We start from the raw sequence: 14,502 nt of genomic DNA, 5'->3' as shown, positions 1-14,502 counted from the left end.
CCCCCTTAATCCCAAAAGTATAACAAGTAATATCATCTGGTGCCTAAACACTTGGAGGTGGTGTCAAAAGTATACTGTCATAACCCCTCAATGCCATAGAGCCATATGTGAAAGGATACTTTAGCAATGAAACTTTTGGATGAAGCGTAAGATTTACCTAGTCTCCTAAATCAAATTCTTTGCTATAGTGAGCTGTTAATTCTGAGATTTCTATGAAGTCACTGATAACCTCAGGCAAGCCATCCACAAGGAATAAAGCACAGTAAAACAAATGATATACCTACCAATTGGTGAAAATTTCCTTCTGTATGTAAACCATAGACGAGCACTTATATCAGACAACAGCTTAGATTTTTCTGTAATTAAATGTAAAATTAAAATTAAATCACCATATCTAAAAATACCCACCTTTACTTCTGAGCCAGCTACTAACTTAATTTTAAATAACCAGTCAATTCCATTATTATGGGGCTAGGTAAATTCACAGGAAACCCATTCTCATTTTAGCCAAATAATTTCAGTATTTCTCCCAACCTATGGTTTGACCAGAGCTACTTGACTAGTATAATGACGTTGGGTAGCTCCTGTCATCTTTTCACTGAGTTCCACAGTCCTGGCAGTTACAAACACTGGGATCATTGCCAAAAGACAAGGAATAAGAAAATTAAGGATCCTAGAGAACCCACTAACAAGACTACCAGCTCCAGCCTGAATGATGGTTGGTTGGATCTTGCATCAGCACCCATCATCCCTCATCTAAAACTAGAGGTTTGGCTGGGCCCAGCGACTCACACCTGTAATCCCAGTGCTTTGGGAAGCTGAGACAGGGAGATCGCTTGAGGCCAGGAATTCAAGACCAGCCTGGGCAACATAGTGAGACCCCATCTCTACAAAAAAAAATGAGGTATGAGGATCACTTGAACCCAGGAGTTCGAGGTTGCAGTGAGCTATGATCACCACTGTACTCTAGCCTGAGTAACAGAGAGACCCTGTCTCAAGCAAAACAAAATAAAACAAAACAAAAACTAGGGGTTGGCTTGTTTGTGTGGGTGCATGTGTGTCTGTTCATGCACACATGCACGTTTAAATAAAAAGGAAATGTCTTACTAAGCAAATTAGGTGTGTAAGAAATGTATCTATAGCAACTAGTGCAACTGGCACTTATAATCTAAATGCATATATAATATCACAAATGTTTTTGTGTCTTTTTTCAAAGCATGCTTTCTTGTATTTTATGACATAAATTTACTTTGATGGGCCACAAATATGGCTTCCACATTTTTATCTGTATTTAGATGTGGCTGTCTTTCTTAGTCACCTCTCTCCCTCTTCTCAACAACATGTCTGCATTATATTCTGTATAGAACTTACAGTCACTGCACTTAAAAAGAACAAAAGGAAATCTACTTTTAGCCAATAGTTTCTATTTTCTGTCTTCCTTTTCTTTGGAGCAAATCGGAAAGTTGAGCTATCTGTATTTTCCCTCCCTTCCATGCCCCAGTGCCTAGCACATTCAGGGAAGCAGATGTATAATGGTTAAGAGTAAGACACCTGAAGTCATATTTTGCTTGGGTTTGAGCCCTGACTCTGCTACTTACCAGCTGTGTAACCTGGTTAACTTAACCTCTCTGAGCTTCAGTTTCCTCATCCATAAATGGGGAGAATTATAGTACCTACGTCATTGAGTTGTGAGTATTCAAAAGATAATACACGTAAAGTGCTTGGATGGTGACTAGTATGCAGTGAACCTATGACAAATGTTAGCTGTTATGTGTCCATCCTCTTAAATGTCCACACCCTCACTCGTGCCTCTGACAGTCTTTATGCCTTCCTGTGTGGCTTTATGCTGGGGAAGTTGTATGGACATTTTAGCAATGATTTCACTTTAAGAGGCGTTTCCCAATTTAACATTTGAACATGAGTGGATTTGGCAACCTGGGGATTCCTATTGTCATGGAATGCAGAATTAGAAGAGATCCCCTCAAATCCCCTCATTTTAAGTACCACTGAAGGAAGTTAAGATCCATAAAGAGACAGTGACTTACCTGAGTTAGAAGAGTCTGAATACAAAAGGTCTCCTAATCGCTAGCTCCAGGCTTTCCACTGTTCAGAATTCTCCAATCAAAACAATGAAGCCAGGCTCAGGAGGAGCTCGACAATGCCTAACTTCCTCTCCTGCCTTTTCATCAGCCTCTTCCTGTTCCTTCCTCCACGCTAAGTGAGGGCCTCTGAAGAGGATGTCTCCTCCTCAGAAAGATACAAATCTCAGAGCTGCCTCTTTCCAAGCTCTGGCTTTATCTGGGTGCTGGGCTGTTAGCAGTTTCAGGTTAAAAGGTCTTTCTTTCCCAATCTATAAGAATGTAATGGTAAGGAAGAAAAATTCAAGCCTCCTTTCCATCTAGCTGCAGTGGCTAAAAGTTCTATACAAAATCGGAATAAACTGAGACAGTGGTACGGTTAGCAAAAGATCTAAAACATAAGAAAAACTTAGGTCTGATATTGTTTGTGAGGTCCATGGGTTGTCTGGAAGTCCCTGGGTGTTTTTATCTAGCCAGACAAGCATGTGAGAGTAATAAATATGTAGGCCAGTCACGAAAGGCTAGAGACTGATTAGTGATACCAGGAGTGGGTCCGTGTTTTTTGAAACCCAAGGCTTCTAGAATTTGGGGATTCTCCTTTAAGGAAAAGAATAAAAATATATTACTTGTGCAAATTGTGCAAAAACCTATAACCATGTAAACACACTACTAGGGCCTTTCAGGGCCTTGGAAGGGGCCTGTCCAAGCAAAAGTCCTGAGGCTTAAGCTCCGTTGACTACAAGTTAAATCCACCTCAGAGTAGCATTAACATTGAGCAAGACAATGCTCTGCCAACCCAAGAAGAAAAAGTACAAACCCTGAATCCACAGGTGCCTACCTCATCTGGGTTCTTACAGACAAATGCTACCAAATCTTACCTGTTTTAAGGAGATGCTGCTTCCCTAAGATCCATACCAGCTCATCTGTATCTGGATATTCTTCTAGGTAGTCAGTGAAAATAGTAATCTGGTTTTCATACTTGGATAAAACTGAAAGAAAAGGAAAGAAACTTAAGTAAAATTTAATAGAAGGGGCTTACCTTTGTGGTTGACTGATTATTACCTTTGCACTGAAGGTGAAAGGTCAGCAGCTTGAATCTAATGGAAGCAATTCCTTTTCCTTGAGGAACAAAGACACAAGACCTCTAAATCCTTTAGCTGAAGGATTTCCTCTTGGCCATCTCTTTTGACCTTCCCTTTCTCAAGGTCCCATTTAACACCATCTCTAAAAAATCATTTGGCCACAGTTACTTCAAAACATTTTATACCATGGGGCCTTCTTTGTAAATAGCCAATTACTGAGCTTCCCCTACTCTGAGTGTGTTGAGGTGATACAGTACCTGCATACCTAAGTCCCGCCCATGTCACAGGAAATATCATGAGGTTTGTATTGCGAGGTTTCTAGTGGCCAGTGGCTTGGAAGGTGCTGTGACAAGCCTGAATGTTTGTACAACTGTGTATATGGTAATATTTTAGCTGGAAGACCAGATGTTTTCATAGTATTTTTATTTGCCATTTTATTCACATATGGCTTCTGCAAAGAAGGATCTTGAAGTTAACGGTAAACATAACTTGTTCTTGGTATACACAGATGACTATTAAGATATAATAAGAAATATATATTTAGTTTCTATCACTGTTTTCTGGCACAGAGCTCCTAAAACCTTTGTTATGGTGAGTGACAGGGATGCTACGTGCATCTTTTCTTCTGAAATTTGGCCTTTCTCCCTGGTTCCTGACATAGAGCTCCCAGTGAATTTCCTGGGTGATAAGAGCATCTTCTGTTCTAATGAAGTATCTCTTGGTGGGTTTCTGGATGGAGGCTGGTTACCAGAAAGACTAAGCCATGATCAGAAGCTTGAACTTTCAGTGCCAACCCCCATCTCTTTAAAAAAATAAATAATAATAATTTTCTGATAGAAATTATATTATAAACAGTAAATATATTTCCAAGCTAGTCCACAAAACCTATTTTAATCTGTAACTAGAAAATTTAAATTGATAGTTTATTTCATAGTTTATGGTGCTATATCTATGAGAAAATATATTTCAAGCTCAAAGCTAAGATACTCAACATATACCTCTCAACTCATGGGGGCTCCTCAGCCCCTATGAGGAAGGGAGCACAGAGAAAGTAGGGGGCCATTTGTACAACTACAAGTAGCTGCAGAGATTCTCTAAAAGAAATCCCTTCAAAGGATAAATTGTTTTATTTTATTTTGTTTTTGTTTTCTAAGGCAAGGGCATATTGTTTTCATAGAAATAAATGCTCCTAAATATAAACGAGTCTGTTCTGATAAAAAAAAAAAAAAATGAGTCTGTTCTGATCATATAAATATTTTGGTGGAAGTTGAAATTATAATTTGTACAAGTACTTTTAGAAACACAGCTGAGATCGAGACCATCCTGGCCAACATGGTGAAACTCCGTCTCTACTAAAAATACAAAAATTAGCTGGGCATGGTGGTGCATGCCTGTAGTCCCAGCTACTCAGGAGGCTGAAGCAGGAGAATCGCTTGAACCCGGGAGGCCAAGGTTGCAGTGAGCCAAGATCGCGCCACTGCACTCCAGCCTGGTGACACAGTAAGATTCCGTCTCAAAAAAAAAAAAAAAAAAAAAAAGAAAGAAAGAAAGAAAAAGAAAAAGAAACACTGTTAACCAGGGATATTACCTTTCTTAAAATATCTTACAGAATTCCAGTCACTCAGGGATTTAAGTAGCCTTTCTCAATATATTTTAGTTATTAAGATGATAGTCTCTGCAGTGTTTCAAATCTAAAGAAGTTAGAAACAGCCATTTTGTTCCCCAGTGAAAATTCATCACTACCAAATCTGACAGGGAGCCTGTGCCATCTTAGCCTCTCTGCTGCTGGCCTCAGCCCCTGGCCCATGCCCAGGAAATACCAGGCTAAAAATGATTATCCAGGTCAGGCCATCCCCAGGAGGTGGTGGACTGAGGTGGGGCAAATCACACTGTGTACCTCCCCACCCTACCCTCTACCCCTCACGGGCAGAAGAAATCAGTTTTAAATGAACATCTAGTGTAGCCTAAAAAGAGAAAGAAAATCAGAAAATAAGTAACTTGAGGAGACTGTAGGAAAAGGGCAACCTCTCTGGCATTGCCTTGGTAGGGGTGAGGATGGGTGGCATTGGATGAATGTACAACATGTATGCATATAAGCCTTGGGTCTTTTTTTAGTACTGGCCAAAGAAATACCATTTCTCTATCACCAACCCTGTCTCAGTGAGTCACTGGCCAGTTATCTGGTCAAATTAGTAAAGCCCTTTAAAGCTTGTGACAACTGCCTTGCTTCATTTGGGATGGCTCTGATCAAAATGGCAGCCAAAGAATTTTACTCTTACATTTCACCCCCTCTCAGGCCTAGCTAGGCCAGCAAGAAGGTCATTATAGTCTCTATTCTTCTTGATTCTTCTCTTAAAAGATAGACACCCTGAATGCAGTATGTGAGGCCACAGCCATCTTTGAATCGAGGCTACATGTATGGAACAAATTAAAGAACAGAAAATGAAATTAACAGAAGCAAGAAGCAGTGACATGGGAAGATTATGTACATGGGGGTCTAGGGAGGAAAGAGGAACAGGTCCTACATAGGGAAAACTCAGATGAAAAAGCAATCTGGGAAGTGGATGAGGTGCAGAAGTAAAATATCATTTCCAATACAATCACTTCTGAATAACAGCAATATTTTTTGTTTTAAATTTTTCACAAACTACCTTTGTCTTGCCTTTAAAAATAAACAAACCAGATATCACGCTGATATGAGTTCCCTGCCTTTTCAGTCTGTTTAAAGAGATAGGGACTATATAGGCAGAGCTACAAATCTATAACTTGGTGGACCAAGAATTAGTTTCTACAAGGTCTCAGGGACAACAGGCTTCACCCTGTTCCACTGTACTTTAATAATAATTATTGTACTGAAGTCTCTGCTGGGTTAGTTTAGTGGCCAGCTCATAATTAGACAAAGATTTCCTTAAATTCCTGGAGCCAAAAAGCCTCCCAGTTTTGGCCAAGGGACTCTGTGTACATGTTGGGGCATGTCTTCAACACTCAGCCACACAGTGTCTTCTGCCTTTGCCTTCACTTTCTGCTTATGCCGAGCTCAAGATCAGCCAGAGTGAGAGCTCAGGACCTATTGAGGTCTTTCCGGAGCATGTGCACAGCCCTATGCATGCATGTAATCTTGTAGATTCCCAGGAATATGCCCAAGCTTTCCAAAGCCCCAAGGAATCTCATTCCCCAGCTTTTTCTTCAAAGCTTTGTGGTTAGCTGGAAATGTTATCCATTGTTTCAGGCAGCTGAGAAGTTAATTGATTGCCTCTAATCATTTTCCAAAAGAAAGGCCCTGGGGAAAAGGCTTTCTGTAGCTCTGTGTCAGGCCAAATAAATGAAGTCTTACAAGTGGGGGTCTTCTGGGGGAACTCCAGACAGATCAAATAATGACAATTCTCTAGAAATGAGGCTCTAAAGGAGTCCCAACCCTATTCTGTCTCCTCTGGTGGCTGCCAGGCTGCTGGCTTTCCCTGTGAGTGAAGGCTATTGATTTTGAAGGCTATTGCAGAGCCAGGGAGAAAGGGATTGGAATAGGGTGAATGAAAATACTAATGCCACAAAGCTCACTGGTCTTATCAACATGCAGCTGTTTTTCTTGAATAAATGTTCCCTGGATTGCTGCAAGCCTTTAGTTCATTTCTAGAGTTCTGAAAAATTGGATGCTATTTCTGCCAGTTTTTTCATTGCTATTATGGACAGAATTTTCAGAGGTTCTTACTCTGCCATTTTTGCCAATGTCTTACTTTAATAATATGGTTTCCGGCAATTGACTACATTTCTAAGGGTTATTTGGAAAATTGCAAGTAAATGAGAAAATCACTTTGAAAAACAAATTTTCTGACAGGGCTTAACAAAAACACTTATACCTCATGACATGAATTTCAGTCAATTCATCTTAGATTCTGTGGAGCTTGTGCCAAAGAAAGAAGCACCACAAACTCTCTAAAGTGAAATTAAAAGGACATAGAATCTCAGGGCCAGGAGGGGTCTGAGATATAGGATAACCACCTTATACGTCTTTCAATTCTAACAGCATGCCAGGACACTGCTGGTGCTATAACAGCCTTCTCAGCAATGCATATGTCAAATCACATCTTAAAGAACTTGAGATAACATCCACAGAAGATAGGTATGGTAATGGCTGAATATTCATTCATATTTCATTCCATAAATTTTATAGAGTACCTACTATGTGTTAAGTATAGAGGGTAAAACATCAGTGAGATACAGTCTCCACCCTCCAAAAGCTTTTTAGTGGAGAAGCTAGGTCTGGAAACAACTAACAGAAGTGCAATAAGTGAAAGGAAAGTGATGAGGAAGACAGGGAAAGAAAAGGAAATAAATACAGTAATTCCAACTGGGGGTGAACAGGCTTTCTACAACCTAGAAAAGGTGGCATCAGAGCTGAGCCTTAATGGAAATAAGATATAAGTGGTAAGGGGGAAGGGAGGAAATTCCTGATTGAGGGAACACCAAAACAGCTTGGCAAGCAACTGAGTGTAGGGTGGGGCAGGGGAGAGTGAGAGAGAGTCAAAAATAACTTGCAGTTTTCAAGTGTTGGTGATGAAATGGTGGCATAAAACCATGGGGGTGTGTAGGGAGATAATAAGCTTGGTCTAGCCAGAATCTGTTGGACTCACTGGATTTGTGGATAGGGGTTTAAAAAACAGTGAAGGTAAAGTCAACCTGCACAGGGCTTTTGAAGACGGGCATGGTAGATGACAGGTTAATTAGCAGGGCCTGGGAAAGCAGGAAGACAGCCAGAAGACCAAGGCTCTGGCCCAGCCTGCAACACGCTTTCATCCCCTTCCTCCTGGGTTCACTTACTCCCCTGTTAGTCCCCAGCTTCTGCTCACCTGTGCACAGGCCCTGCCCCATCTTCATTTGTCTTCCGCCCTGTGACCTGCTTTTCTGACAACCAAGAACTTAGAAAACAGAAGATTGTGCAAACATTCTTAGCATTTCAAGTGGATTTTCACAATCAAAATATCAAGTTTTCTTGAATTTACTCAGCAAGTCACATCCTAGCAATGCTAGGTTGTCAAATAATGCAAAAGACATGAATGATTTCTCTACAGACTGGTATAAACTTTGACTTCCTAAGACAACAGTGAAATTTTCAAACTTACATTAGAGAATCTTAACCAAAGAGTTATCATTCAGCTAGAGAGGATTTTATGGGATTCTATTTAACTGACTGGTGTTAGCGGTGGTGGAGCAGAGGAGGCTACACCTGATAAATTTCAGGGCAAGTCAGCAAAGTAACCAGTCTGGTTAGCAAGGGACAATTGTTAAGCGATAAGACTCTGGTTTTCAGCTAGAAAAATTAATCAGGCCATAGATAATTTGGCCCCAGAAAATATGACATTTCTTAGAGATTTCAGTTAATTCATCCTACTGACATAATGGTAATCCCACTGACAAATGTAATGCAAAATTGGGCTATTTCTGTGTTTCCTTTAAAGTGATGCTTTTGAAAATCTTATTCCCTTTTTAAGTGTATTTTTCTTGTTGTTTTCACTTAGGGATAAATTGCTGCCTGCTGTCTGCTGACTGAAATGCATTTGGAAATGTCTATGGGGAAATGAGATTCCATACACAAACTGGTCAGGAGTGTACCTAACACATAGACCACTGCACCTCCGAATTGCTGCCTCTTTTTGCCTTTGCTAAGATAGCTCTGCTCTTTTTTGACAGATGCCATTTCCAGAAGGATAAAAAGACTAGCTTTGAAAGGAGAGTCTAAATGCCTCTGTGATAACAAGGTGCTGCTCAGAGGATGCCACCTTTGTAAAGGCTATCTTTTTTATTGATAAGGCATACAGAAAGGGTAGCACACTGGATGTATTGATGAAGAAAAATATTTGGTTGGCGATATAATTCAAGACTAGAGGCACCTTTTTCACAAACTGAGGTGAGAATCACCTTGATTCTTCAACAGATTTTGTTCTTTAGAATCAACCTGCTAGTCAGTTGTTACTGGGAAATTGGAGGAAAGCATGATTGAATTCCCAAGGAGGACAGTTTCACATTAGTGCCACCGCCAAGCCATGCAGTGGGTTAAAAGAAAGCTTCCATGGTACTGTATCTTTGATTTTGGACAATAACCAAACTAAAAAGCAGCAATATTCAAATACTGAGCTCATGGCTCATTTAGGAATCAAGACACCATGAAAATATTTAATCAAAATGAATAGTGTGTCGACTTATTTTTCTTTAATATCCAGCATGGTGAGGAAAAGGAGGAAAAGGAAAGGGAAAAGGAGGAAATGCCTACATCCCTCTTAGAAATAGCTCTATTCTAGGAGCCCCAAAATTTGTGTTCTAGTCCTGCCCTGCCACTTAATATATGACCTTAGAAAATCTACTGCACTTCTCTGGACCTCAGATTCTCCATCTATAAAATGAGCAGTGTGTTTTTCAAACAGCACATCCTAATTTATCAGTGGGTTGTGAAATCTATATAGGGGGTTGCAATCAGCATTTTTAAAAAATGAAATTGAATAGAAAAGATCAGTATATTGCAGATAAGAAGTATTATTTCATGAAACTTGTTTGTGTGTATAAAAACTACGTTGCAATGTAAAATGTATTTCTCATTGTGTTGTTATGATAAAAAAAAAAGTTAGAAAGCTACCGGTCCAGACCTACACTGTCCAATACAGTAGCCACTAGTCACATGCAGCTGTTTAATTAAAAATAAAGACAAAAATGCAGTTCCTCAGTCACACTAGCCACATTTCAAGCACTCAATAGCCATGTGTGGTTGGTGGTTACCGTATTGGATAGCACAGACACAGAACAGTTCCAGAATCTCAGAAAAATTTACTGGACAGTTTTATTATAAGGAGTTTTTTATGGTTCTGTAGTACGTGGAGGCAGGATGGGGTGTTAGGAGGAGTACCCCGAGCCCTAGGAAGAGAAGATGTGTTCACTTGTCTCTCTTAAGAGAGTCTGTATGTGAACTTCTAAATAAATGAACCAACAATTATTTATTAAGTTTCAAACTTGGTTCTATGAGGAATACAAAGGAAGCATACTCATAAACATTCACTGAATGTTAAATGAACCAGTGAACGCATCATAATATCATAATCGAATTAAAGATAGGAACCCTATGTAAAAGAGTTAATAATAAAGGGTAATGTACAGGCAAGTGTTAATAATAATCTAAGTGCTGTCAAAATGCACAAAAAGAGGAAATTGAGGAGCACTGGAGTCATCAGGGAAGATTTTAAGGAGGGAGTAGAATTTGGACTGGTCTTTAAATTATTCCTTGAATTTGGATGAGCAGAGACAAGAGCGGAGAATATTCCAGATGAGAGCATCATACATTTACATGCATTGGAGAGTGGGGTAGGTTCTGGGGGATATTGAGAAATGAGATGAAAGAGGTGGCATGGGACTAGATTCTGGAAGGTATAAAGCCAGCCAGTGGAGTCCAACTCTTGGTAAAGCTATTGACAGTTTTCAGAGCACTTTCACATGATTCTGGTGACAGCCCCTTGAGAGGGACAGGGCAGGGACCATTACCTCCATTTTAGAGTTGAGGGAACTGAGTCTCAGAGAGGTGATATGGCTTGCCCAAGATCATATAGCTAGTGAGCAGTATAATCAAGATTCAAACCCAGTTAATATTACTCTTCATCCAGTATTCTTCCCACTAGACATTGCTGTTATGAAAAAAAAGCTGGATTCCAAGCACAGGAGATAAGAAGACCAATGAGAAAGTTGTTGCAACAATCCAGGCATAAAGTGTTGAAGGCCCGGCCTAAGGTGGCAAGAAACCAGATGCTCTGGTTATATAACACACTAAAACAAACTGACAATGCAATACCCACTGTTTATAAGGGACAATAAGAGCAGACAGTCTGAGGTTAGAACATTATAGTTATGTTTAACTGAAAGTGATCTAAACTACTCCCAGAGGAATAAGTATTAGCAATATAATTCACATACTGTGTCTGGACTTTTCTAGACAGCTGAAAGCAATGTTTTGGACACGGTTCCTAAGCAAACAACACTTTATATGTCTATGCATTATTATGAGGCACTTCTATCTTGGTAGTGTTTCTTTCCCCTGTCAATTTCTATTTTCATTTTTCAGAACTAATTGGTCATATAATCTGTTACCTCATCTAGATTTCCAGTGAGAAAAGACAGGTGCAAAAACGTAAAAGAGCTAAAGGCCTTAGGGTTTTTCCACACTACTTAGCAAAACTATAGGCTTACCAATTAATTAGTTAATAATGATTTACTAAGATATGCCATTGCCAGACTAATGTTACGGGATCTCTCTGCTGTTGACAATAAAATGCTAAACATCTTCCATGGGCTTCCAAGACTGTTCCACCTGACAGGAATCAAATATAAACTCATCAACGTGGCACTTAAAGCCCTCTCTAATAAGGCCCAATTCGTAAATTTCCAGTTGTTTCCCACTACTCATTACTCCTTCATAATATCTACTCTTTTCAGTCAAAATAAAACACATGATATGGAGGAGATTCTATCTTTGCTCATTCATGTTCTACTTGCCCTTAAATCCCACCTCAAATGCTCCTTTCTTGATGAATCATTCTTCTTCACTTTTCCCAACAAGGAGTACTTGCTCCTTCTTCTAAACATCCACAGTCTTTTATTTATACCTCCTTTATGGCACTGAGCACTTTCTACTTTCGATTATTGTTATTTGTGGACATGTTATCTCTCTGCTATTGAAATGAACTCCTTAAACTCTCAGTCCATGTAATGTTCATCTCTCTATCCCCTACAGCTCTGGTCATAGTGCCTTGCAATAAGTCCTCTCCTAAGGTTTAACGTTTGTTGAATGGATGGGTACAGAAAAAAAAAAAGCCTAAAAGCTGGTTTATATGTCCATCCAAATGTCAATTTAACAATCCTTTACTGAGTACCTACCATGTAACCAGTACTTGCTAGGCCTTAGCAGTAGCAACATATCTTAGTAATTCTGAATCTAATGGGAAGAAAGAGAAGGAAGAGTTAATTTTGATGCAGTATGTAATGAGTATCTGTATAGGAGGCTAAGGAAGAATAGAAGAGGGTCATCTAAGCCAATCCCAGGCATAAAGGAGGCTGTGGAAAGAAAGCTGATGGCAGCACTCAACCTTAGAAAATGAGTGAGAGTTAAGCAAATTGATCAGGGAAAGGACATTCCAGACAGAGAAAGCTTGTACCAAATGCGGAAGGCTAAGAGACTGTGGAATTAGTGATGCCGTACGGGGACTGGCAAGGGTTGAGGCTGGAGAGGAAGGTGGAGCCAGGAGATGCTGGCCTTGGCAGCCTTGGTCAGAATTCTGGACTTAAGCCAGACTTCATGGGGCCCCTAAAGGGTTTCAGATACACCCAAAATCCAGTCTGGGTATCCTGCAATTTGCAGAATAGAAGTGGTGCACCAAGTAGTCACCTAGAAAGCAAATCCTAGCTCTCTGAACATTCATCATCAAATTAAATTCTGTTAAAAAAAACAAAGACCGGAAGTGATTCTCTTTGTTGAGGAGGATGGAGGTTCTCTGTCTCACAGCATGTGAAGTGTTACAACACCGGGGGAGAAGTACAGAGTCTTTTCCAGAAAGAGTACTCTTTGGAGCATCTTCCCAGTTTTCTCCTCAGTTTACAACCACCTCACCCTCTTCCCATACCACAGGAATTTTCCCCATACCCCTTCAACATCGCACCTCATTAGTAAATGTTGCCAGCAGACATATGATGTTTAAAAATTCTTTACCTTAGAAGTAATGTAAAATTATACTGCCAGAGTTAAGTTTTTGGATTACATAAAATTACACACGTACCTTCACTTTCAAAACAAAAGATGTATTCCAAGTTAATCCTAAGGCATATTTCTGTTACGTGAACTTGATCTTCCAATGTTATTTTATGATCATTTGAGCCACATTGCCCAAGAAAAGACAATTTGACCCCATCCAAAAAAGACACAGCTTGCAATTAAATGGCTCCTCATCCCTGATGTGCACCAAATGTAGCAGACACCAGGAAAATAAATATCTACTCACAAGTGTGAAAGACCCAGCCCACTGTGTGATGCAAAAATAGTCTCTAATGTCTGACAGGGAATATGTCCTGCTAAACAAAATACAAACGCATTTTTAATCTCCAACAGTGGCTCTTCATAAAGTGGGTTTTCTTATAAGATGGTTAGCCATTAGTTCCTTCATTAAGACTTTTCTAAGTTAAAACTTTTTTATCATACCTACCCTAGTGAGTCTCCTCCTAGATTTATATCCAATAAAAATGAGTGCTTATGTCCACCAAGAGATATGATCAAAGATGTCAATAGCAATTTTTATTCATGATTTTAAAAACCTAGAAACAACCCAAATGTCCATCAACAGGGAAATGGATTAAAAAATTTGTGGTGTATCATACTTTGGAATGCTACATAGCAATGAAAAGGAACTGAATCTCAGAGGCATCATGTTAAACAAAAGAAGCCAGATGCAAAATAGTAGATACAGTATGACTCAATTTATATAAAGTTTGAAACCAGGCAAAAAGAATCTATGATGACAGTGGTCAGAACAGGTGTTACATTTGGGAGGTGGTATCACCTGGGAGGAGGCAAGAGAGAACCTTCTGAGGGACCAGAAATGTCTATAACTTTCCAGTGTGGAGTTTACACATACATAAAATTTCACTGAACTATGCACTTAAAATTTGTGCATTTTACTGCCTGTAAGAATATCTTAATTAAAGAAAAAAGAAAATGGTAAGTCTCTATACTAGATTTATTTCTGGTATAGACTGTCAAAATTATACTAACCACAATCTCTTATTTATCAGAAGCAGAGACATAGTTCTGAATTTATCCCACCCCTCAGTAAATACACACACACACATGCATACATGCACACATACACATCAAATCTAAATGCAAGCAGTTAGAGGCCTCAGATATTATCTATAAGGCTAATTTATTAGATTTTTCCATTTATAGCATTGCAGAATGCTACCTATATTTACAGACTTGCTTTGACTACAAATTTATAAATTCATTAGTAGTTCTTTTCTACTATAGCATTAGATGATCTTCATCACATAAATACAATGTCTGTTAAAAAAATTAATTGAGAGGTCATTAGGCTGAGATGGCTCCAGTGCCTTTGGTTCCTACTTGAGCCAACCAATACCCAAGTCACTGTAAATAGCAAAATGACACTTAATTTTAACCAATTAGAAACCAACAACTAACCTCTAACTAGAGACTTTACCAATTAAAAACCACCAACTAACCTCTAACTAGGGACTTTCCACTTTAACCAATCAAATAGTTTCTTTGTCTTATTTCTGCAAGAATCTTGTAAGTTTTACCT

The 14,502-nt window shown here is 39.3% G+C and overlaps 1 protein-coding gene across 3 annotated transcripts in view; it reads right to left on the bottom strand.

Annotated features, from left to right (window-relative positions):
- The window catches only part of ATG4A (autophagy related 4A cysteine peptidase), a 58,600-nt gene that overhangs the window by 21,173 nt on the left and 22,925 nt on the right, over window positions 1-14,502 (bottom strand). For 2 of the 3 annotated variants that reach the window (XM_003262176.2, XM_003262175.2), the window contains exons 2-3: window positions 2,957-3,067; window positions 285-356 (exon numbers count right to left, since the gene is read on the bottom strand). In XM_003262176.2, the coding sequence (XP_003262224.1) occupies window positions 285-356; window positions 2,957-3,067 (183 nt within the window). Of the gene's footprint in view, window positions 1-284; window positions 357-2,045; window positions 2,351-2,956; window positions 3,068-14,502 lie in introns of all 3 variants that reach the window. The other variant, XM_030806716.1, reaches the window with a different exon arrangement.

This window comes from Nomascus leucogenys, chromosome X, assembly GCF_006542625.1.
Source record: "Nomascus leucogenys isolate Asia chromosome X, Asia_NLE_v1, whole genome shotgun sequence".
Classification (NCBI taxonomy): domain Eukaryota; kingdom Metazoa; phylum Chordata; class Mammalia; order Primates; family Hylobatidae; genus Nomascus; species Nomascus leucogenys.
Note: the sequence above shows the minus strand (reverse complement) of the source record. Positions and strands in the feature narration are given on the sequence as shown.